Source organism: Natator depressus, chromosome 2, assembly GCF_965152275.1.
Source record: "Natator depressus isolate rNatDep1 chromosome 2, rNatDep2.hap1, whole genome shotgun sequence".
NCBI lineage: Eukaryota > Metazoa > Chordata > Testudines > Cheloniidae > Natator > Natator depressus.
Genome location: NC_134235.1, coordinates 216,576,262 through 216,602,463, shown reverse-complemented (window position 1 = coordinate 216,602,463; position 26,202 = coordinate 216,576,262). Strand labels below are relative to the sequence as shown.

The following is a 26,202-nucleotide window of genomic DNA, read 5'->3' as shown; positions in this document are numbered from 1 at the left end:
CACACCACCAGAATGCACCAACATTAGAAAGCTGGAATTCTTAAAATGCTACTACATTCAACGGGAGCATAGAAGCTGCAATGGATGCCAGATGCAAAAGACTCAAATTAATTTAAGTTTATTCATTCTTCCGTGTCAAACATGTATTAGAATTTCTCATTGTACAGGTTTCAGAGTAGCAGCCGTGTTAGTCTATATTCGCAAAAAGAAAAGGAGTACTTGTGGCACCTTAGAGACTAACAAATTTATTTGAGCATAAGCTTTCGTGAGCTACAGCTCACTTCATCGGATGCTGATGAAGTGAGCTGTAGCTCACGAAAGCTTATGCTCAAATAAATTTGTTAGTCTCTAAGGTGCCACAAGTACTCCTTTTCTCATTGTACAGGAACGCTCTTTGCATTAGTAATGCACAGCCTTTATAATCATTAAGAGACTGCTATTCACGCCTCTCAGTATTTCAAAGCATCTTGAATTACTGATTTTTAATGCAGCTATTTACTCTCAAGCCACTGTATTTGCTGTGTCCAGCTACAGGCTGCAGAGAATGAGAAAGTGAGATGGGAACTGGAGAAGACCCAGTTGCAACAGAACATTGAGGAGAATAAGGAAAGGATGATGAAACTAGAGAGCTACTGGATTGAGGCCCAAACCCTGTGTCACACTGTGAATGAACACCTCAAAGAGACTCAAAGCCAGTATCAGGCTTTGGAGAAGAAATATAACAAAGCAAAGAAATTGATCAAGGACTTTCAGCAAAAGTAAGCAGCTGCTACAGGCCAAAAATTGAAATAGTGGCCAGATAGGGAATGTTTATGTCATATACCTGCATCACTCTTGAAATATGAAACCCAGTGTTAAAGGCCTGTAAGGTAAACAACATTTTTCACTTTGCTACCATCAAAACCGGGGGTGGCCAACCTGTGGCTCCAGAGCTGCATGCAGCTCTTCAGAGGTTGAAATGCAGCTCCTTGTATAGGCACCGACTCTGGGGCTGGAGCTACAGGCGCCAACTTTCCAGTGTGCCGGGGGGTGCTCACTGCTCAACCCCTGGCTCTGCCACAGGCCCTGCCCCCACTCCACCCCTTCCTCCAAGGCCCTGTCCCTTCCCACCCCCTCCCCCGAGCTTGCCATGCCCTTGCTTCTCCCAATCCCCCTCCGAGCCTCCTGCACACTGTGGGAGGCACGGGGATGGAGGGGGAGGTGCTGATCAATGGGACTGCCGGCAGGCATTGGGGGGGGGGCTGCTGACGTATTACTGTGGCTCTTTGACCATGTACATTGGTAAATTCTGGCTCCTTCTCAGGCGCAGGTTGGCCACCCCTGATCAAAACCATTGGGATTTTTATTACTGAAAAATATCAGCATTGTGCATATTTTTAAATGACTATAAATGAATTAATTTGCAGTATTCATCTTTGGAGTGTTAGAGAGCCATATTTGCAGCAGTTTATGATGATGTTGCATCAGTTTGACTAAGTATTGTTTTGTATTGACGCAACATGAAGAAGCAGATCATGTTGAGACATTCTCACGCTGTGTTTTTCTTCTTCCTGGCTCTTGAGTATGTTTGAATTGAGCTGAATCAACTAGAGCATACCTCAGCAGTTGGCGGGGGGTGGGGGGTCAGTTTCTCCTGATCCCCCCATTCCTGACATCTCAGAAATAATTTCTTACATTTATACAACACTTTTAATTCTCCAAATAATTTTACAAATTTTACACTAGGATTGCTTCATCTGCTACTGAAATCAGCTATTTCTATAATGAAACTCAGCTGTTTTAACAGTATATAGCAACAATAGACAGTTCCTAGCAGAGGAATTGAATACCCTATCCCACTGAAACTGCAAGGAGGATTTTAGATAGACAAAAAGTCATTAACCACAGTGGAATTTTGCCAGCCTACAAGAACGAACTGGCATCTCTTGTGAGTGGTGCCATTGGATCAATAATGGCCTCAGCTTTTCAAGACAATTGAAGTAGGGCCAAACCATCAGCTGGTGTGAACCTGCTTCAGTTGTACTACCGAGAGTTACAGCAGTGGAGGATCTGGCCTATAATTTTTGACTGCTTCAAAATCCTAAATTACCTCACTGATTTACTTTTAATTTTTGGATAATTAGTTTTGTACCTTATGCATTAGAGATGTAAATTAAGTGGTGATGCCCAGTCATTTTCATATCTAACAGAGCGATTCCATCCCAACTGTTACTGCAAAATTCAACATAATTTGAAGTAATGATGCTTTATAAGTACAAATTATGAAAAGGTTAATTTAGTTTATCACAGTTTCAACACAGTTGTTGTCGACAGTTTGAATAAGTGGGATTTTTACCTTAATTAGTTTTCCACAATATGTTTACAGTTTATTCATTTGGGTTGATAATAACTGCTCAGTTATTTTCTCCTACTTGCAGCTGCATGTTTAGTATTATCGGATTAGTACCAAATCTCCTGTTAACTAAGGATTATTTTTTAAACAAACGGGTATATTAATGTGTATTGTGCCATTACATTTGTTAATTTCCTGTTTGAATCTGTGATTGCTTTGATACCAGCAAATGTTTTTTTTTCCCTTAAGAGAACTTGACTTCATCAAACGCCAGGAAGCTGAGCGAAAAAAAATAGAAGAACTGGAGAAAGCGCACCTTGTAGAGGTTCAAGGCTTACAAGCTCGTGTGAGTAATGTTCACTCAAGTGTGTGAACAATAAGGCAGTGCTGTCTGATAGCCTGGAAAAAATGCTAGTTATTCATTTTGGCTAATAATTGGATGTATTTCTCTTAGATTAGAGACTTGGAAGCTGAAGTTTTCAGGCTATTGAAGCAAAATGGGAGCCAGGTTAACAATAACAACAACATTTTTGAAAGGCAAACATCTTTTGGAGACGTTTCCAGAGGAGATCCAGTGGAGAGCCTAGATGTACAGCAAGTGTCTTGCCTGGATGGCTTAAGTCAAGGTTTGTTTGAACCAACCCTAAACTCCTGTTAATCTAATTTGCTGTGTATGAATGTCACAGTTGTGACTTTAAGAATTTATAGTAAAGAATAAATGAATAACATCATAATCCTGTCATTTTCACCAAAATGCAGTATCTGATAGCAAACACTTTGTGTTATACTATTTAGTGGCAGCGCAGCACTACAGAACAGCTGTAAAATGAATATTCATCAGTAAGTGTAAGTGACGGAGGCCTGTTAATAAAGCAGAGGTCATTATTTATTCATTAAACCATCATGAATTTTCAGTGGAATTGCCTACAACATTTAAGTTTCATCCATGTTTGTGTTGTTTCAATAAAGTAAGGCAAGATTGTGTTTTTTCCTGTGTTCTAGGTCTGTCTATAATTACCAAATTTACTAAAGATCAAACAGGAACAAAATTGCCAAAATGAGAAAAATATAATAAAATGTCTTATAAATGAATCTCTTGTATGTACAAAAAATAAACAAATAGGCTGTGTGTATATACAGTGTATGAATACGGGTACTAAATATATCTATCTATATTATAAATAGTGTGACAGGGTCAGACCAGATGGCTACAGGAAAGTGATAGAAGATAGATATATTAGCCCCAGATTAAGCAGGTCCCTTTCCCTGAGTAAGATCATGGGCTGTTCCAGAACAATCAGGAAGTTGCTGGAAACAATTAAGGCAGGCTAATTAGGACACCTGGAGCCAATTAAGAAGCTACCAGAATCAATTAGGACAGGCAGGCTAATCATAGAATCATAGAATATCAGGGTTGGAAGGGACCTCAGGAGGTCATCTAGTCCAACCCCCTGCTCAAAGCAGGACCAATCCCCAATCAAATCATCCCAGCCAGGGCTTTGTCAAGCCTGACCTTAAAAACTTCCAAGGAAGGAGATTCTACCACCTCCCTAGGTAACGCATTCCAGTGTTTCACCACCCTCCTAGTGAAAAAGTTTTTCCTAATATCCAACCTAAACCTCCCCCACTGCAACTTGAGACCATTACTCCTTGTCCTGTCCTCTTCTACCACTGAGAATAGTCTAGAACCATCCTCTCTGGAACCACCTCTCAGGTAGTTGAAAGCAGCTATCAAAGCCCCCCTCATTCTTCTCTTCTGCAGATTAAACAATCCCAGTTCCCTCAGCCTCTCCTCATAAGTCATGTGTTCCAGACCCCTAATCATTTTTGTTGCCCTTCGCTGGACTCTCTCCAATTTATCCACATCCTTCTTGTAGTGTGGGGCCCAAAACTGGACACAGTACTCCAGATGAGGCCTCACCAATGTCGAATAGAGGGGAACGATCACGTCCCTCGATCTGCTCGCTATGCCCCTACTTATACATCCCAAAATGCCATTGGCCTTCTTGGCAACAAGGGCACACTGCTGACTCATATCCAGCTTCTCGTCCACTGTAACCCCTAGGTCCTTTTCCGCAGAACTGCTGCCTAGCCATTCGGTCCCTAGTCTGTAGCTGTGCATTGGGTTCTTCCGTCCTAAGTGCAGGACCCTGCACTTATCCTTATTGAACCGCATCAGGTTTCTTTTGGCCCAATCCTCCAATTTGTCTAGGTCCCTCTGTATCCTATCCCTGCCCTCCAGCGTATCTACCACTCCTCCCAGTTTAGTATCATCCGCAAATTTGCTGAGAGTGCAATCCACACCATCCTCCAGATCATTTATGAAGATATTGAACAAAACCGGCCCCAGGACCAACCCCTGGGGCACTCCACTTGACACCGGCTGCCAACTAGACATGGAGCCATTGATCACTAGGGCACCTGATTTTAAAAAGGACCTCACTTCAGTTATTGAGGCCATGCAAGGAGCTGGGAGCAAGAGGTATGCAAGAAGCTGAGAGTGAGTAGGTGTACTGTTGGAGGACTGAGAAGTATAAGCATTATTGACATCAGGAGGAAGGTCCTGTGGTGAGGCTAAAGAAGGTGTTGGGAGGATGCCATGGGGAAGTAGTCCAGGGAGTTGTAACTGTCACGTAACTGTTGCTGGAGACAGCTGCAATCCACAGGGCCCTGGGCTGGAACCTGGAGTAGAGGGCAGGCCTGGGTTCCCCCCATCCCCCAACTCTCTATTTGGTATAAGAGGAGTTGACATGGACTGTGGGTCCCACCAGAGGGGACGGTCTCTGGCCTGTCCCCCGACCCATTAGGTGGATCAGCAGAGACTGCAGGGATTGTTCTGCTCCTTTTCACCATGCTGGCCAGTGATGAGGTTAGCTGAGCAAACGGCAGGTTTGTGCCACTAACAAAAGGAGCCAAACTGAGGACTGCCGTGAACCTCTGAGGCGAGCAAATCTGCCAGAAAATGCAGAACTCACCAAGGCAGAGGAGGAACTTTGTCGCAATAGATAGGTATGTACATAAGTGTGTATGTATACTCACCTGTGTGTACACAAATGGAAGATAGTACACAGGCATCTGAATTATAAAGTTGCATTGACATATCAGGACATCATCTTAACCATGAAAGTGAAGTTCAAATGGTTTGTGATGTCATCAGACCCCAAAATGTGTTTATATGACCTTAGTAACGGATTTCCTGTTTTGTGTTTTATATATTCAAAGAACATCATAAGATTTTAATAAGAAAAATGTGTTTTTATTAAAGTCATACACAAAATGCAGGCTTTGCTTTTCTCCATGTTGTTTCTCTAATGAACAAAATATTTGTTATAATTTACAGTTGTTTTAAGATAGCTATGGACAGCTCATTTCTGGGGTGCTGGGTAGGTGGCGCTGGAAGTAACTTAGTCCAGCATCATACAGTTGGTTGATGATCATTTCCATATTGATTAATATGTCATAGTCCAACGCTTTTCTTCACACTTAAAAAAAGTCTCATTTCATGGCTCTAATGTTACACTGCAACTTATCAGGTTTCTCCTTTATAACCCAACAAGATTAAGACACAGGGGGTCTGGAAAGTATAACGTTACTTATCCCCATTTCCCAATAAATAAGGAATAATCAAATGCACATTGAATAGGAGGAGACTGGCTAGGCACTAGTACCACAAAGAAGGATGGCATGAGAATTATAATAGATGATAAATTATATGAGTAAACAATACAGATTAGTAGCAGAAAGCCCAATACTGTGTCATACTGTTGTATTAACAAGAGTCTCCAGAATGAAATTAGTGAAGCAGTTGCTCCTTTCTATTAAATATTGGCTAGGCCTTATTTGGGACTTCAGTTCCCATTTAAGTCAGTTTGAGTTCTCCATTGATGTTTGAGCAGCATTTTATTTTTTATAAAGTAGACAAAAGTGAAGGCAGTTCAGCAATGATAGATGATCTTGCAGCTAACACCTCTGAGAAAATATAGAAACATGGGTCATATTCAGTCTGGAGGAGATGGAGACTTGATAACTCTCTACAGACTCACATAGAACTGTTGTAAGAATACAAGGAATAATAATTCTTATCAATGAACAAAGGACAGAGCAAGAAATTAATGGGACTTAACCAGCATTAAGGGAAATGTGTGTTAAATTTAAGTATATAAAATACTTTAACCATAAGCATAGTAAAGTGGTCAAGAAAGCTGTCGGGGAAGGTTGACGAGTCCTCTTTGCTAATGATGCTATCATGAAGACTTTAAGAAGTAAAATCTATCCTGCAATGACAGATAGGAAGGTGAGAAGGGGAAAAGACCCACTAAAGGTCATTTCCAACCCAAACAAAAATAATCCTATGAAAACCCTTATTCTTGGCTTCCCAAGACCATACAGTAGCCTAACAGTTGCAGTGCGTTCTGGACCAGTTCCTGCAAAGTTCTGAGTACCCTCAACCTTTTTTGATGCCCACAGGATCCTTACAGGAGGTGCTCATTTTTTTTCAGGATTGAGCGATGTGTGAATGAAATGCAAGTTCCTTATCAAATAATCATTTAAGAGCCACTGGGGATTAATTATACAGATAAATCTTGATTTTACAAAAGTCACAGGGGCACCCGAAACCTTTGTGTAATGAAGGGCGCTGCTGCTGTATGAATATTAAATAATAATAAAGACTAGTTAAAACAAAAATCCTCTTTGGCATAGAAGAATGCATTAGATTTCCTGATGTGTTGATTTTTGGCAGACTTATGAACGCTTTATTGATATTTTAACAATTACTTCAGGTGTGAACACAAACTAAATATTTCTCTGCAAGCAAATCAAGCTGAATTATTGTATTTAACATAAAAAAAAAAGATTGTCCTGCTAAAACTGTTCTACCATATTGCAGAATTCATTCCCATAAATCAGAGTTTGTGAATGTTCCTTTCTAGTAAGCATTTATAACACTGAAATCTCTGAAATTTACAGATGCGCTTATCATTACAAGAACGTTTATATGTTGCATCAGATATTTACAATAATGTTTTTAGTGCAACTGTTGACAAAAATGGCTAAAAAGTGGTTTGGGTCAGAAAACTGGCTGTGTAAAAAAGATCCTCTTCTGAAAAGTATTCAGCATACTTGCTCTCTGTGTGTCTGCATCACAGCTGCATATGTTGCTGACAAAAAATGAATCTCTACAATTGTTATTACTACAGAAGCAATATATCCATAGATGCAGAGCTGAAATCTGTTCTAAGGCACTTGCCATCATTGTAACTAAGCACCAGTCACGAAGGCTAAAGTTTTACAAATTGGTTGCTGAGGTTGGACCAAATTCTGTTGGTAAAAGAGGCAAGCTTTTGAGCTACCCAAAACTCTTTGGAAGGTACATGGCTACAGCACTGCAAACAAAACTGGTTACAGAAAGTTAGACATCTGATTCCATATTCAGGCACCTAATTACTGGGCTTGCTTTTCAGAAGGGCTGAACAGTCACAGATCTATGGGCTTAATAAGTATGCAGGTAAGAATAGGAGCTAGGGCTGTTCAGTAGAGCTAAGCAGAAATCTGATTTTCCCTTTCATGGGAAATGCCACACTTGCATTTTGAGGAAGGGGAGGGGAATTTGGAACAAAACGAAAACAGATGATTTTAAATTTCCTGCAAAACAAACTTAATTTTTTTGTTTTGTTTTGGACTGATCACAATTCCAACTACAGCATTAAGAAAATTAACTTTCTATAATTTAAATTTAAGGAATTTCTAAGCAAAAAAATAATTTTGAAACAACAAATTGAAATGTTCCATTCTGAAAATGCTGAAATGGAACTTTTCAACATTATTTTGAAATGCTTTGGGGTTTTTTGTTTCAAATGACATTTCATTGAAATTGACACATCTGCAAAATGTTTCATATTAAGCAAAAAAGCATTTTACAGTGGAAGAACATTCCATTAGAAAATTCACGATCAGCTGTAATGCTCACCAATTCTGAACAGTTAGACAACTTATTGGGTGGATAGATGTGGATTTAGGTGCCCAGATTTGAACATTATAGTCTAAGTACAACCTTTATTGAAAAACAGTTAAATTTTGACTGCAGAATATTATTTGTGCTAATGCAAAAAAACAGAAAGAACCCAGCATGATTTTCAGATTTCAGGCTGAGTTTGCAGTTTTGACAATAAAAATACAAAGAATTCAGTTGTAAATTAAATAAATATATAAAAAGTGATTGTGGGCTTCCATATTTCTTTTCATATCCGTGTCTCTCTTCTGCCTATACTCATGCTTTAAGGATAACTTAATGTTCTGAGGGAGGATAAATTCTTGACTCTCTGAGTTGGTGGAAGGACCCTCACAAGGTTTGTGTGGGAGCTCCATTCTTGTGTCAACTCCCTTCAAAGATCGTTGCTACTGATGCCTACCTGCTAGGTTGGAGAGCTGACTTCCAGGACTTAAAAGTGCAAGGCAAATGGATTCCCCCGGAGTCATCACTTTACATCAATCTGCTTGATCTCAGGGCAGTTCAGTATACTTGGCATCATTTCCTACCCAAGGTAGGGTAGGACAACAGAGCAGCTACGTTCTGTATAAACTGCCAAGGAAGAGGAAGATTCCAATCCTTAAATCCAGAAGCCATAAAACTTAGGAACTGGTTGATATCGCACCAAGTCAACATCTCATTGGCTTATCTACCAGGTCTGCAAAACATCATTGCAGACACTCTGAGCAGGCATTTCTGCCTGGACCACACATGGCAGCTGAGCGCTTTGGTAGTTCAAAAGATTTGTCTCTTCTGGGGCATTCCAGGGAGAGAACTCTTTGTGATGCTACCCACCATGAAATGCTGGTGTGTCTGTTCAAGAGGAGGACATGGTCGCAAGTCGTTGGGAGATGCTGTCCTCATTCCTGGCCTTGAACTCTGATGTATGCCTGCCCCCCAACACCATTGCTTCTTAGGGTCCTCATCAAATTAAGACAAGAAAAGACAGTAATCATTCTCATATCACTGGCCTGGCCGAGGCAAGTATGGTTTTGGGACCTGATTTACCTGTCTCTCCGGTCACCTTTTCACCTCCCTCTGACAGCAGACATAGGAATTGGGCACCATAACCCATTCCAGACTCTCCTCACTTCATCTCAAAGTCTGGCTCCTCAATACTCTGGAGCTTAGAGAGAGTCTGTTCTCTTGAGCTACAGACTGTGCTGGTGAACAACAGGAAACCTGCCACAAGACTTACCTGCAGAAGTGGAAGTGTTTCCAGTCCTGGTGCACCCCATGGTCATTATCTGCATCTGAGTCTCACCTCACTCACTCAATTACCTGCTAAATTTGTAAATGCTGGGCTTGTCAATGAGCTCTCTTAAAGTCAGCCTAGTTGCCATTATAGCTTTTCATCTACCACTCTGAGGATTTTCAGTATTGCTCATCCTACCACTGAGACACTCATCAAGAGCTTGAACAATCTTTTCCTTCATGTTAGAGAGCCTACGCTGCTTTGGGACCTTACTCTACTTCTTGATACCTAATGGGAAACACCCTTTGTACCCATTGGGAGTTGTTCCTTTCTCCATTTATTCTTCAAAACCTCGTTTCTCGTAGCCATCACTTCAGCCAGCAGGATAGAGGAATGGGGAATGCTTATGGCTGATCCTCCATGCATAGTATTCCACCAGGACAAAGTGATTCCTTGTCCCTAACTTCACTTCCTACCTATACCACGTAGAACCTCCCCTAGATTTTTTGTTGCCTTTGCAGAAAGGCTGAAGGGAGCCTCTGTTTCTGCACAAAGACTATCTAAATCAGTATCAGGATGCATGTTGGCCTGTTATGAAGCTTCTTGGGTGCACCCTTCATCTAAGGTGATGGCCCATTCTGCCAGGCACCATCTGCCTCTACCTCTAGTTAAGAGCATACCCATCACAGACATACCCAAAGCTGCTACCTGGTCATCTGTGCACACCTTCTCTCGGGACTATGCATTCATGCTTCCAGAGCAGACATAGCCTTGGGGAAGGCTGTTCTCTGAACTATACTGAATCCACCTCTTCAGCACCATCCACCATAATTGAGGCTTTGCTTGGGATTCACTTGAAGTGAAGGATCCATAGGGACAATAATGCAAAGAAAAAGGAGAGGTTACTTACCTATACAATAACTAGAGTTCTTTGAGATGTTTTGTCTGAGTGCTCTGCTACCCTCTCTTCTTTCCCCTCTGCTTTGGAATCCCTGCCTGCTGAACATCATGGTTGAGAGGGAACTGGAGTGGCAGCAGTCTGCTTCTCCCTTTATGCCCTCAGTCTGGAGCACGTGGAGATGTCGAGCACATCTGCTCTCCTGTGGACATTGCTGTCAAAAGTCTCGGATCAGAAGGACATGGGCATGCACACACCTAAAGTGGAGCATCCATAGGGACAAAACAACTTGAAGAACTCCCATTACTGTACAGGTAAGTAACCTCTCCTTCCTAACACAACTTGCAGAAACACTGGATTTGGGGAGAGGTTGAAAGACAACCAGCTGCTAAGGAACTGCAGCAGGCGCTAGTTGAGCTGTTTCCCTCCATGCTAGCACTAAACCAGTTCATGTTGAAACCCCTTATATTGAAATGGTCCTTAGACTTGAAAGCGAGTCTAATGAAAATGGTTTTTGGAGCAAACTAAAGACAGTCGGAGCACTTTTGTATGAGGTGTTTTACAAGTTTTCCCGGGGGTTAGAAAAGTTCATATAGAAAAGTAGATTTCTTTAGTGTAGGCAAGGCCAATGGGTCTGCTCGTATGAGTCAGGGTTTGCAGGGTCATGTCCTTCATTTATACCCTTGAAATCAATAGTGCTCCCATTATCACTTCCAAGACTGTGTGACTCTGTAAGTGCTTCATATTACTCCAGTGTTTGTAGAAGGTGAAATTTTCAACTAGCTTCATAAGTTTGCTTATAATAGGAGGAGGAACCCAAGCCACTTTGTGGTTTATTTCAGAGAAATGCACAAAGAGTTACACGGCTGACCTTGCTTAAAGTTACAGTTTCAGTGTGACTTGATGGTGCTAAGGATTGCTTTTTACCCCTCCCTATGGGATAGTGATAACATCTCTCCTGCCCAATCAAATAGAGCATAGGAAAATGAGGAGGTGATAATCTACTTGAGATCACTTGATAACTTTGGTATATCCAAAGGTTAGTGCAATGTAACCCAGTATAGAAGGTCTGAAAATCTATTGAAAAGCTTTGAGGCAATTCACTGCAGCTCAAATCCTAAGGTCCTTAGTCAGACTGGAAACTGTTATCAATCTCAGTAGGAGAGTGCCTGAGTAGAAAAAATTAGTTAAGTACCTTAGGATTTGCCATAAGAATGGCCATACTGGGTTGACCAAAGCCATACACACACACTCACCCCACTTTAATAGTTGCAAGATATACAGGTGCTCGTTCCCCCCACACACACACACACACAATAAAGACTAATATACTGAGTTCTGTGTATATAAAATATTTGTGTCTCATTCAAGAATTGCACAGTTTGGCCTCTGCTGATCTCTGATCGGCAGTGGTTGGAACAGGAACCAGTTTATCTCAGCCAAGATTTCCACCTGGTTACTATCTAGTTGTACGAGAAATATACATTTAAATACAGTGTTATGAATGCTTTGGTTATTATCTGTCTTTATAAGCAGATCAAATTGGGAAATTCACCAACTTGGCTATGCAGACTTGGAACTTGTCCCAGAAAGCATCTCAGTAATTGACAAAACCACAACTCTTGCACTGTACATATAGAAGTATAGTAAGCTTGTGGGTTCTAATACAGATTGTGCTTGAGAGATTAGTGGGGAGAGGGAAAATTGAAACTGTAAGGAATTTATTTTCTTTCTTGGCATGCAATAAGAGAACAAATTTTAAAAGATTGATTGCATGTTATTACTCTTTCGCAAAATATTCAGGCCTCTTTCAATTGAAAGATAAAAAGCTTTCTAGAAATAGTGCAATTTTGTTAACACAATTTGTTGAGAGAGTCATGTATTTAAGTTTAAGCTGACTAATACACTTTGTTCATAAGGCATTTTTGGGCGGATCACCTTTTGAGCCCAGGTTTGTCTTTTGTGAAAATGTAGTTCTTTCATTGTTCCATTTTTTGTGAAATGTTATTTTTGAGCATGTGCTCCAGATATGGTGTAGGTCAACCCATGGTCGAGGGAAGAGAGAAGATCTAAAAGAGCAAGCCTTCCATTTCCATTTGACAATTAGGTTGACAGAGTTTCATGGTAGGCAGGCACGCACATGTGCGTAAGAGAGGGGGGAAGATGGGAGGGTACTGGTACCCAGTTCTTTTTATCTGTGTTAATAATCATGTGTCTGTAATCTCTTCATAAGGACTGTTGGTGAAATTCACCCCTCCCTGTAAAAATCCCAAGTGGTAAGGCTTTGTACAGAGAGGGTGACAGGGGTTGGGTGGTGGAGTTCACCTCCCCAACCTGCATTCAGCCCTCTAGGGTAGCTGTTCCTCTCTGTGGGATCGGACAACTACTACTACCCTGCATGGGGGTTTTGGGCCACTTGGTCAGCATAATGACAGATCCAGGAGTCTTTCTCATGGCCCATCTTCAGCAACTCCTTTGTCAGCTTTTCAACATGGGCACAAAATGCCCCTCCATCTCACATATGGGCACACCTGTAAGATCATTTCATCTGTGCCTCTATCCTACTAGGCCAAAGCAATGCTTCCAAGGTGCAGAGGGCCTTTCATAGGCCCTCCTGAGATGATTAATTTCATTCTATTTGTGTTGTCATGACAAGACTCAGGAAATACCTTTGACATTTTCTTGCATGGAAATTGTATTTCAAACCTCTTGAGGTTTTCCCATAAAGCTGTCACATTCGCTTGCTTGATGACCTTATGAAGTCATTTTACTGGGGGAAAGGTCAGAAACAGTCAACTCCTGTAAGTGGCTAAGGAGGTTGTGTTAAAGGGATGATCAGAGTGAAGACTGCCTTCTCCAGAATCCTACTACAGAAAGGTAAGAAGCAAATGACACATGGCTACGTGAGGATGAGGATGTCTTTATATTACAGTAACCCTAAATCCCCATTGTGCTAGGACTATTGGTTTTAGGGTGCTGGTGGGTTTGGTTTGGTTTTTTGGTTGGTTGGGGGTTATTTGGTTTTTTTGGCTTTAGAAGGCTTCAGATGTTTGGAAGAGTTCTGAATAAGACAGGAAGATCCGGTGTGGTGATGAGAGGAGAAATTCAAAAGGGGGCAGGGAGGCATAAAGCAGCAGCTGTGGTTGGTAATGATCATTAAGAAAATGCTTTTGTTCACAGAGCAGATGGGGTTGGGAATGCAATTGCCATGCTTGTATTGTCATAACATAAACCTGGAAACCAAACTCCTTCAATCTCCAGGATTCCTCCGTCATGCCACCTCCTTTCTTTTATTGAGTTGACTAATAAATTGCAACTCTCAGAATTGTATTGTATACCAGCAGGAATTTAAAAACAGTCTGATGAATCAGATTCCTCATTTTATAGAACAGATACATAGATATACTGTGTATACACACACACACAATTGGCCAAATCCCTGGAAAGGTTTGCAACATGGAGAAATGTCTTCTTAGAGTTTCTTTTAAACATAAGGGCCAAATTCATAAGTTTTATATGTAGGTTAGACTCATTTACACTCACTCAGACGTCATTTATGCTCAGATATCATTAGCCTGTTTACACCCACACATGAGGGAGCAGCTTCTTTCCTGAGCCAAGATCAACTTGGCACGGGACAGCATCTGTTACGGCTTTCTGATTCTTAAGCTGCACAGGCCCTGCCATCATCCTGCTCCTCTACCTTTAGGTGGCTGGGTTGAGCAACTGGCAAATCGAGCTCCTATGCCAGTTGAAAATTCCCCTTTGCCAGAGAAATTATTAATGGATGAGCTGTGGCCAGATTCCAACCTCTTTGCAGTGCTCAAGTGGCCAAAAAGGACCAGGCCAGGGGCAGGTAATTTGGCCCTGTGAGTCTAAATTGGTGTAATTTATTTGCCAAGGAGCTGGAAGAAGGTGTACATTAAAGATGAGTGAAGGTTACTTTAATGTACGCCTTCTTCCTGTTCTTAGTTATGTAAATTACAATGGTGTGGACTTCCTTGCATGTGGATAGAGTGGATATGAGGGGGTCTAAGTTAGTGTAAGTAGGTGTAGTTTACACCCCATTACATATCACTTATGTATTTGACACCATGAGATGATGTATTGTTTTGTATTATGACTATTATATTATGTTATGACTGATTGTTACGACTTTACAAAATATTGCACTGATTTACGGGGTCTGATTTTTCAATGTGTGCAACTTTGTGCCTAATATCAATGCACAGTTACTGAAATTGCATTTGTAGATTTGCTAATAGCTTATGCAAATGCCTGGCTTTTTCTACATTCATATCATAAATTTGTACAGCCAGTTTCAGTGATTGCACATGCAAATAAGGCATGCAAAAGTGCATGCACATTTGAACATACATTTGCAGATCAGGCATGTGTGTAATCTGACAAGAGTTAAATTGCTAATTTTATCCAAAGAATATTATTAAATATCTTTGAATCCTGTTTTCATAGATTTCAACGAAGCAGTCCCAGAAACAGAGAGGCTAGACTCCAAAGCACTGAAAACTCGAGCCCAGCTTTCAGTAAGGAATAAACGGCAGAGACCTACTAGAACAAGGCTCTATGACAGTATCAGTTCGACCGATGGAGAGGACAGCCTTGAACGAAAGGTGAGAAGGCCTTCGCTTTCTCTTATTCATAGGATGATGTGCTAGATGACCCTTGTAATTTGTTTCATCCTGTATCTTCGTCCTTTCATTTTAGTGTAGGTAAAATGTATTCATCTGTGGCCAACATATTCTGGATAACAGTCTGAACAGTGTGCAAGTCCTGTTGCCTTTGAGGCAGCACATCCATTTTTCTCACAGGAACAGCAGAATTTCTGTCTTATTTTCATGTATTATGCTATTGTTATGTAGGTCACTTCATTGTTTTCCCCATTTGAACTAACAACAAGCACTATGCATAGCGGGTCATTTAATTTATGTGGGAGGAGAAGCGAACTTGAATCCTGCATTTGTTTGTTTCTCTGTGTGAATGACAGTTAATTTAATATCTGCTCTTGGATTTTGCTGACCCTGACTTTTAAACCTGTAAGCAAATTATTAGTATGAAACACCTATATGTGATATAAAAGGTAACAGTGTGACTTACTAGAATATTGCTTAAAAATATAAAGGCTCTACAAACTGTTATTAAATGAAAGGATTGCATGTTCAAAATAAATGTTGCTCTGATTGGTTGCTAAATGGCATAACTTGCTTTATAATCTCTTATACCCACAGCCTTCAGACAGTTACAGTAGTCCCATGCACATTTCAAAATCACCTCTGCCCATATGTGTGAGAGCATCCTCACCAGCATCAGATTCTGGTGCTTCCTCCCTCTCCCCAGTGGGTAGCAGTGCAGCCTTCTCATTTGACAACGTAGCTGAAAACCAAGAAGGAGGACAGCAGCACAAAGGAGGTGTGCTTTCCCATTATGCTCGGAGAGACACTCCACTTTCCTCTCCTTCAAAATCCAGTCACAGTTCTGAAACATCTCCTTTGCATCACCCAACCAACAGGAATGTTTTACAAGACGAAGGTATAATTATTTTTTACAAATGAGTCAGTGCGTCACTTTGCTCACTTACATTTATGTGGTGCACTCTTCTTGTTTTATTAGCACTTAAGTCTCTAATGGGCCCTATTCTCAAAACCTCTTTTAGACACCTTGGTCGGAAGCTAGCAGTTCTCTTCATTTGGTGGTAGGTAGAAGGGACACAGATTAAGTCAAGACCAGAATTGTTTCCTCTTTTTCCCCTTGAGATGGTTGAAAAAAGGAAGGAGGAAATCACAGAAGTATTTCTGAATTTTTATCCCACATGTTTATTGTTTTTTTTAATTTGAAAATTTAAAAGATTCAAACAGTGAAAATTCAAAAAGTTTCAGTCAGCTCCACTTACTTAAGGAGTAGAGCATACCGGACTAGTGCAAACTGTTACTAACTCAAAATCTGTGGGTTGGATATTGGTACCTGTGTTTCACAGTGGAGGTTATATGTAGAAGAGCCAGAGGTGAAAGTAAGCCGGTACGCCCTGGTACGGCATACCGGCAAGAGCTGGTGCACCGTACCGGGACCGGCTTTCCCAGATGGCAATTTAAAGCCCTGGGATAGCGGTGGCAGCACTCCGTCGGGGATTTAAAGGGCCCCGGAGCTCCAGCCGCTGCTACTGCCCTGGCACTTTAAATCCCCGCCTGAGCCCTGCTGCCCGAGCCCTGGGGTAGTGGCGGCAGGGCTCCGGCGGGGATTTAAAAGGCCCCAGAGCTCCAGCTGCCGCTACGGCCCCGGCACTTTAAATCCCCGCTGGAGCCCTGGTGCCAAAGCCCTAGGGTAGTGGCGGCAGGGCTCCGGAGGGGATTTAAAGGGCCGGGGCGGTAGCAGCGGCTGGAGCCCTGGGGCCCTTTAAATTCCCGACAGAGCCCGGCCGCCACTACCCCAGGGCTCGGGCAGCAGGGCTCAGGCGGGGATTTAAAGGGCTCGGGGCTCCGGCAGCCGCTACCACAGCGGAGCCCCAGGCCCTTTAAAGCTCTGCCAGAGCTCCGGGGTAGCGGTGGCATGCAGTAGTCCCCAGGGCTCCTCAGTGATTTAAAGGGCCCGGGGCTCTGCTCCGGTAGTGGCAGCTGGAGCCCTGGGCCCTTTAAATCACCCCCGAATCCCAGGGCTCCCAGCCGCCTCTTCAGCTGATAGCTCGGGGGTGATTTAAAGGGCCTGGGGCTCCCAGCCACCACTACCACAGCTGGAGCCCCGGGTCCTTTAAATCAAGATTTAAAGGGCCCGGGGATTTAAGGCCCTGCCTCTTCCGGTTGAGGCTACGCCTCTTCCGGTTGAAGCCACGCCCCCGCTCAGGACTCCGGCATACCGGTAAGTCCTTTAACTTACTTTCACCCCTGAGAAGAGCATAGCATAGATATTGTAGTTTTGTTAATAGATGAGAGATTATGTGGTCTTCTGAATTAAGCAAGAGACCAAAAACCAGAAACTCCTCTGTTCTAAACTCAGTATTTCTAATTGCTTGTTATGAAGCTTTGGCCAAGTCATCTGTTTTCTAACTCAGTTTTCTGAGATGTAAAATAGGGATAATGATACAGTGCATTTTTTGTAGCTCACGCAGATGTTTCAAAGATTAGTTTGGTTGTGCTGCACTTTGAAACCTACAGTATAGTACAAAGTACTACTCCTTTTCCAACTCCAGTGTAGTGCCAATGTGTCTGATTTAGGCATCTCAACTTATAATGTCTCTGTTTACTTAGATCTGGGCATTCCTTAATCATTAGTCAAGTAAAACTAGCATTAATGTCAATGGGAATTCTGTCCAATAAGGACTTAGGACTGGACCTTTAACATCTTCTTAAAAGACACTCACTGAATTAAATTAACTAAAAATAAATACTTACTCTGGTTTTGTTGATCTGCTGCTGAAAAATGTTGCCATTGTTTTATTAGGAGTCAAGTTTTCCCCCCTTCATAATATGATAGATAGTAAGGCCCTCTCCAACAGATTCTTACCAAGATACTGGGTTTGGAAAAGGTAAACCCTAACGTCAGCATTCTGAACTTGACACCAGAAAGTCCTATGATATATCCTTGTGTATGGTACTCTAATTGTGGGATAGCTGATAAATTGGAATAAAATCCCATGCTTGAGTGCAATATCTCGGCTGATAAAAAACTGCAGTTCTGTGTAAATATGTTCATTGGTGAAATCATAAGTGTTGCATGACCTCAGTGAGAATTACATTTGATGAAAACTTGACTGAAACTGGTGGTTTTAGATCTCAAAATCTAGTGGAATATGCACTTGCATGGTAAACCCTCCTTCGTTCTTTACTATTGTCTTTTTAGATGTGTTTAATGACATCATTAATTGTAACAAGGGGATTTGAAGCCCACTCAGTGCCCCCTCCCTGCATTGTAGGTCCTGGAACTAATCTATATTTAATTGATACAGAGGTGATATGCTTTTCCCACTATGAACATTATATGAACAGCCAGCTCTTCTGTGTGTAACTAGAGTTTAATGAGTATGTTAAAATCAAAGTAGAACAAGTTAGTTTTAGTCAGAAACATTTACATTTAATAAGTTCTTCAGTACAGCGATTTCCTCAAGTGTTTCGCAGCCGGTGTTCCAGTGACTGCTTTATAATAGCATTTAATTGATTATTAACTAGTCTTAAAAATTCTTATTGTACAGGAAATGGGCCAGTAACTAAACACAGTAGATTCTCTTGTTGTGTTTGTGGTGTGGGTTGAGCTGGGTTTGTTTTAGAGACTGAGAGTACTCATATGTGCATGCACACTCCTGTGTAGGTAAGTGGCTATCAACTTAACCTGTAATATCGCACCGTTCTATATACTCTGGTTAATGAACATAGCACCTTTCAAGTATTTATCTGAAGTGTTATGAAAAGCCATAGCTCTAAGCAGTTACAACATAATGAGAGAGATTACATTCCAAAGTTATTTTTAAGTTTCTAATTTTTTTTAGAATAGTTCTAGCTCAGATTCTCTTTTGGGGTGTGGCCATTTTGTACAGCAATATCAGCATCCCAACTCTAAAGACAGCAGATGTGGTTACTGACTGATCCTCTGGTTCTGTAAAGCTACATCTCCTACCCTACTGCTGCTGGCGTCGGAAGTGTGGTTCTGGGAAGAGCTAGGCCTGGGCGTCTCTCTCAGCTCCTTGGTGCTGTTAGCTGTGGATGTGAGTTAGAGTAGTGCTTTCCCTGAATTACACTGTGTACTACTCAGCTGTAGCTGAAAATCTGGGCTTTTGTTTATAAAGCAGCCCCCTTCAAAATGACTAGGCATTAAAAAACCAGCCAACCAAAACCCAGTTAAAGTAAGATTAAAACATTAAAAAAATTAAGCAAAATACTAAAAAGCCAAACAACATGATCAAAACAGATTATCAAAGAGACATTCGGTCCTTGGGATCAATTACACCACTTGTGGGAATGGCACATCTCCAATAACTTAAATAGAATCATGAGCACAGAAAATTTGCCCCAGTATTTTTAGAAATATCTCCTTTGCCACCAAGGGAAAATGTAGTATAATTGTTTAATTGGCTTAGATTTCTGTGCTACTGTGCTATCAGAGAAATAACATCCCTAATTATAACAATAAAGGAAATAATACAAATTGAAATCTTAATTTTCCAGGACCAATATGTAGTCTTTTGATATTTGAAAATATGCAGGATGTTATTCACAAGGTCAGATTAAATTATCATATTGGTTTTCTCTGGCCTTAAACATCTATGAAATCACTGTTTGATCATAAACTACTAATATATTATTTGCTATTCATCTGATGTTATACAAATATATTTTTTGTGTATGATTGGTTTAATAAAACACCTGTATGGATGTTGTGTAGAATTCTAGTTAGTGACAAGTTCTGAAGGAACACACATATGAATTTGCAGAACTACTAACTGTGGTGTGTAACCCACTTAAATAAGCCTCTGTATCAGATGACTAGAGGTGAGCTAATATAACGCCGATTTTTTAAAAAAGGTTCCAAAAGCAGTCCTGGCAATAACAGGCTGGTAAGCCTAATTTCAGTACCGGGCAAATTGGTTGGAATATAGTAAAGAACAGAATTATCAGACACATAGATTAACGTGATTTGGTATGAAAGAGTGAACATGGCTTTTGTAAAGGAAAATCATGCCTCACCAGTGTACTAGAATTTTTTGAGGGGGTCAGCAAACATATGGACCAGGGTGATCCAGTGAACATAGTATACTTGAACTTTCAGAAAGCCTTTGACAAGATCCCTCACCAAAAGCTCTGAAGCAAAGTAAGTAGATAATAGGATAAGAGGGAAGGTCCTCTCATGGATCAATAACTGGTTAAAAGGCAGGAAACAAAGGACAGGAATAAATGGTTTTCAGAATGGAGAGAGGTAAATAGTGGTGTCCCCCAAGCATCTGTTCTAGGACCAGTGCTGTTCAACAGTCATAAATTATCTGGAAAAAGAGGTAAACAGTGAGGTGGCAAAGTTTGCAAATGATACAAAATTACTCAAGTTAGTTAAGTCCAAAGCTGTCTGCAAAGAGCTACAAAGCAATCTCCCAAAACTGGGTGGCTAGGCAACAAACTGAGAGATGAAATTCAATATTGATAAATGCAAAGTAATACATATAGGAAAATATCATTCCAACGATGTATACAAAATGATCGGGTCTAAATTAGCTGTTATCACGCAAGAAAGAGATCTTGGATCATTGTGGATAGTTCTCTGAAAACATCCACTCAATGTGTAGTGGCGGTCAAAAAAGCTAACAATGTTAGGAACCGTTAGGAAAGCGTTAGATAATAAGACAGTAAATATTATAATGCCACTATATGAATCCATGGTATGCCCACACCTTGAATACTGTGTGCAGTTCTGGTCTCCCCATCTCAAAAATGTATATTAGAATTGGAAAAGGTATAAAAAATGGTATTAAACATGATTAGGGATATGGAACAGTTTCCATATGAGGAGAGATTAAAAAGACTTAGACTGTTCATCTTGGAAAAGAGACAACTAAGGGAGGTTATGATAGTGGCCTATAAGATCATGAATGGTCTGGAGAAAGTGAAGAAGGAAGTGCTGTTTGCCCCTTCACATAACACAAGTACTAGGGGGCCACCTGATGAAATTAATAGGCAGTGGGTTTAAAACGAAAGGAAGTATTTCTTCATGCAACACACAGTCAACCTGTGGAACTTGTTGCTAGGCGATGTTGTGAAGGACAAAAGTATAACTGGGTTCAAAAAGGTGTTAGATAAGTTCATGGAGGAAAGGACCATTGATGTCTATTAGCCAATATGGTCAGGAAAGCAAAACCATTCTCTGGATGTCCCTAAACCTCTGACTGCCAGATGCTGAGACTGGACAACAGCTGACGCATCACTGGATAATTGCCCTATTCTGTTCATTCCCTCTGAAGCGTCTGGCATCAGTCACTGTCAGGAGACAGAATACTGGGCTAGATGGATCATTGGTCTGACTCAGTGTGTCCAGTCTTACGTTCTTCCAGCATTATGATCCAGGCATGCACATTTATTGGGAGATAATGGCATGCAATCTAATCCTTTTAAGTCAATCTGTTTATATCCAAACTAGTTAGTTTATAATATCTCTTGCATGATGCCAGGGACAGCCAGACAATTGCACAAGTAGGCAGTTCATTTCTGTATTCCATTCAGAAGTCTTGTCCATTTCACAGTTTCAGAATGCAAGGCCCTCATGAACCTATTATCAAGGAGGAGGGCAGGTAGTTTTGGCAGGGATAACATGGGAAGTTGTTAAAATGTGCCAGTTCAGTCTATTCTGAAACATCTAATTTTCTCAGAAAGAGACACGTTTTCGGTATACACAGAAAGCACTGACAGAATAAATTGTGCCAGATCAATAGAACTGTGTCAAGGCCCTTAATGTATCTGTTGGCCGGGGTGGGGGAGAATCCTTCTGGAACATGAACAGGCAGCAAGATGGAAAGTCAGGAGGCAGGTAGGGAAGCTCCACATATGTGACAGAGTGAAAAGGGGCTATTTCTTGTATACTCTAAATTAGCAAAAGACCAGTTCCTTCTAAAATCTAGAATTAATTTATTACCAGTGTAAATCCTTATTTGGAGATCCTAACTCACCAAAATAGTCTTATTGTTTCCTATGGAAATAAATAAGGGTTTACAGGACGGCCCACAAAACATATATAATCCAGCAAAGCCATGTTTGTTTTTCAGTTGTTAGTAATATTTTATTTTAAAAAAATTGAAGTGTGTTTCACAACTTTCATAGTGTTCGTCTCCCCAATCGTTTCAGCTCTGCTCTTCTTCCTCTCGTTCTTTTTTCACTGTCTTCTCTTCATGGTAGATCCTCAAAGCACTCTGTTATAATAATGAAAAATGTACCAAAAAACCTCTATCCCAGCTTGTTTCTCTGCTTTGAGTTATGGATATAGATGATATTCTAATGCACAAACTGGGCTTCTCCGTACATAGCAAAAAACATTTCAAAATCGGGACACGATTTCAAACTAAAGTGAATGTTGGATTGAATATCAACCGGATTTGATCTTGTTTTGTAGCTGATGTTTTGGTGTTTTCACTCTGTCCCTTTCCTGACTGCCTGTCACAAACCCAACACACATTGTAGATTCATTCAGTTCAATTTTATTCTGATTTTAAATAATAGTGATAAAATAAGGGGACTAGTCTGGGAATTCCTAATGCTAAAGGATACACAGCACAGTCTTTTCACTGAGAATCTGAAAAGTTTAAAACTGTTAACTGACAAGAATACACAATAAAGACAAAAGAGACACCTTAAAACTATTTTCTGTACACTGGGGTAAAAATTGCATAGTAGTCTCATCAGCCTTTGTTGTAGGATGGATTGCTGCTCAAGAGAGTTTGGCATGTGTTTTGCTGCTTTGTGTACTACTACCCTTACTCCTGGGGGAATTCTGCTCCAAAAAATTAAAAATTCTATGCCCAATATTTTAAAATTCTGCATATTTTATTTGTCAAAATAACAATATAATCAGGCCAGTTTCAATTATTTTTGTAATTTATTTCAAAATACCTGTCAGCGAGTATGTCTGTAACAATGCAGACAGCAAAAAAGATGCAGGAAATGTTTTTTGACAAATAGATTCCTTACTAGGCATATTAATACAGAACTTTGAGTCATATTCATTTAAACTACAATACAGAACCATATTTCCCACACCCCTCAAAAGCAGTGGAAAGGCTTGGAGGAGTTAGGGGTAATGGAAGAACTGAGGGAGAGGGAAATAATTGCTGGGAAGGAGCCTGGGAGTGAACTGGGGGGGGGGGGGTTATTGGGTGTGGGTGGGAGAAGTATGGAATGCTTTTGGCAGCAGGAGGAGAGGGATTGTTAGGGAGATGGGGAGCCTCCCCCATGCAGACCCTGGTTACTCCTAGCCTCTCTCATTGAGTCAGACACATCTGCTCCTGTCCCAGTGTGTCCCTGCACACCCATCCCCATATATCCCTGCACCCTCACTCAGCTACCACTCCTTCCCTCCGTCCCCATGTCCCTACACCTCCATTCAGCCACTCCTCTGTTCCCATGTAGCCCTGCATCCCCATTCAGCCACCATATCTCCATGTGTCCCTGAACCCCTATCCCCATATGGTCCTGCACCCCCACTTAACAGCCCATGGCTCAATGCTGTCACGCCACTAGCTCCTGTGTCCCTCCCCCAGTCTGTCCCCCCTCCCACTAGCCCTTCTGAATAGGGTTGCCATGTCTCCAGTTTTCGACTGGAATGCTGGTCAAAAAGGGATCCTGGTAATTCTGCTGACCTGGCTGCTGAAAGTCCAGTCGGCGGGGCTAAGGCAGACTCTGCGCAGCTCCCAGAAGTGGTCACCATGTACCTGTGGCCCCTAGGTACAGAGACAGCCAGGGTGCTCCATGTGCTGCCCCCCACCCAAATGCCGGCTCCGCAGCACCTATTGGCTGGGAACTGCGGGGCAGTGCCTGTGGGCAGCGCATAGAGGCCCCTGGCTCTTCTGCCTAGGGGCCGTAGGGACATGCCATCCGCTTCTGGGAGCTGTGCAGAGCCAGGGCAGGCAGGGAGCCTGTCATAGATCCTCTGAACCCTCCTCTGCACCCCCTGCCCCAGATTGGAACCCTCTCCAATACCCTAACTCCTTTCAAGAGCCCACACCCTAACCCTCTGCTGCAGCCCTGAGCCCCCTCCCGCACCCAAACTCCCTCCCAGAGCCCTTACCCTGCACCACCTCCTGCACCCCAACCCTCTGCCCCAGCCCAGAGCCCCCTCCTGCATCCCAAACCCCGCATCTCCTGCTGGAGCCAGAGCCAGCACCCCTCCTGCACCGCAAAATCGTCATCCCTGACCCCACCCCAGAGCCCTTACCCCCACTCATACCCCAAGCTCCTGCCCCAGCCTGGTGAAAGTGAGTGAGGGTAGGGGAGAGCAAGCGATGTAGGGAGGGGGAATTGGGTGATGGGATGTAGTGAGCAGGACAGGGTTGGAGCCTCAGGGAAGAAGCGAGGCAAGGATGTTTGGCTTTGTGTGATTAGAAAGATGGCAACCCTACTTCTGAACCCCAGTCAATGTGACCCACTCAGCAGCCCCATGTACCCCACACTGTCCGTCCCTCTATATCCTGTGTCTCCTCACCTGATCTCGTGGGCAGGGTGCTGTGAGGAAAGTAGCCTTTCCTCCTCCCTATCCACAGCTGCCTGCCCTCTGATCTGGTGCCACAGCAGCCTCTGGTTGGCAAAAAGTGTAACTGCAGCACCTGTCCAGCAGAATCTGTTTTCTGCAGAGAAAAAAATCTGCAGGGGACATGAATTCTGCACATGCGCAGTGGCACAGAATTCCACCAGGAGTATAGTCTTTGGCTCCCCTTTTGGGAATTTGATGCTTGTTTTCAGTTTTGGCATAAGGCCAGGTGTCAGACCTTCATGAATGCCTTATGTAAAGCATAAACCATGGTCACTGAAAACAACTTGTTTTTAGAGTGTTGTATTTCTTGGCCTACCACATCTGCTTCATGGGTCGCTTGTGCATTGGATTTCATGAACAAAAAATGCCAAAATGTTATTTTCAGTGTAAAATATTTAAGTTTCTCAGTTGCTGCACTGCAGCAAACTATTTTTGAGGAAGCCCTTAGTGATTCTGCAAGCTGTTCATGCCAGTGCAGCCCTGTGCCTCTGAAAAGCCCCTTTGAATGAGTAGCATGCAGGGTAGGGGACTTAGAGGGCAAAGCTGTGCTTGTGATAGTTTATGTTTTTTGCTTGTATAATGTCAACAGACCCCGGTCATCATCGGCCGGGATCAAACCCTGGGACCTTGGGATCTTAACGCGTGAGCCTCTACTGCATGAGCTAAAAGACGCATGTCTCTTAGCCAAAGCTGTAGCAGTCTCATCAATGTTGAGCTGGTTTAGCTCCCACTAGAGGGGAACAGTGTGTCACACCAAGCAGGTATGGGTTACACTTGCTTGCTTATTTATTCTTAATTCTGAGGGCTTGATTTACCCCAGTGAAATTAGGAGTATATCTACTGAAGCCAATGGAGTTGTTCCAATGTAGAACCAGTGTAAACGTGATCAGAATCAGGATGTGAGACTATAAAAGTCACGAAGAAACCTAAGGAAACGAATGGCTGATCTTCATTCATTCCCTGTAGAATACTTAGAGACATGTTCAGTCAAACCCACATTTGTGTGAAATTTTTTTAACTGCTATTTTTTTTCATTTTGTTTGCTTTAAGTATTTTACAGCACTTTTGTATGGTCAGTTTCACTGTTTTGACTATAGGGGCTGTGTTATATGTTTCCCCTTTTGTTTTTTTTTTTTAGGGTTATCACACAGTAACAGAGAGAGGAAAGATGTGATTGTAAAATGGCAGAGATTGCCACAGGGTCTCAGAGCAGATGTAGAAATGGAAGCTATTTTTAACTCATTTTTACAAATTGACTAGATTACAAGCTGACAGTGTCTCCTTTAATCAAGTCATGAAAACAAAATAGTTTATTATCTCTTGGCACTCCCGTCATAAAAATTATCCAGTTCTCAAAAGCTGCTGGAGTCTTTCAGAACAGATATTCAACAGCCATTTTTGACAGTAAAGTATACTCCCAAAAGCTTGTTCTTTGCAAAAATAGAGATTAGATAGATCCTCCAGGAGTTTTAAAATGGCGCTTTTTTCGTATTTCTCCTTATTAGCCTTATGTGTGGCTTGCCTTA

At 41.8% G+C, this 26,202-nt stretch overlaps 1 protein-coding gene across 11 annotated transcripts in view; it reads left to right on the top strand.

The window, feature by feature from the left end:
• The window catches only part of PPP1R9A (protein phosphatase 1 regulatory subunit 9A), a 246,793-nt gene that overhangs the window by 199,714 nt on the left and 20,877 nt on the right, over positions 1 to 26,202 (top strand). For 7 of the 11 annotated variants that reach the window (XM_074945889.1, XM_074945899.1, XM_074945891.1 and 4 more), the window contains 5 exons: positions 529 to 758; positions 2,582 to 2,678; positions 2,787 to 2,958; positions 14,927 to 15,084; positions 15,700 to 16,000. In XM_074945889.1, coding sequence (XP_074801990.1) covers positions 529 to 758; positions 2,582 to 2,678; positions 2,787 to 2,958; positions 14,927 to 15,084; positions 15,700 to 16,000 — 958 coding nt within the window. The remainder of the gene's footprint in view (positions 1 to 528; positions 759 to 2,581; positions 2,679 to 2,786; positions 2,959 to 14,926; positions 15,085 to 15,699; positions 16,001 to 26,202) is intronic. The other 4 variants (XM_074945895.1, XM_074945894.1, XM_074945897.1 and 1 more) reach the window with 1 other exon arrangement.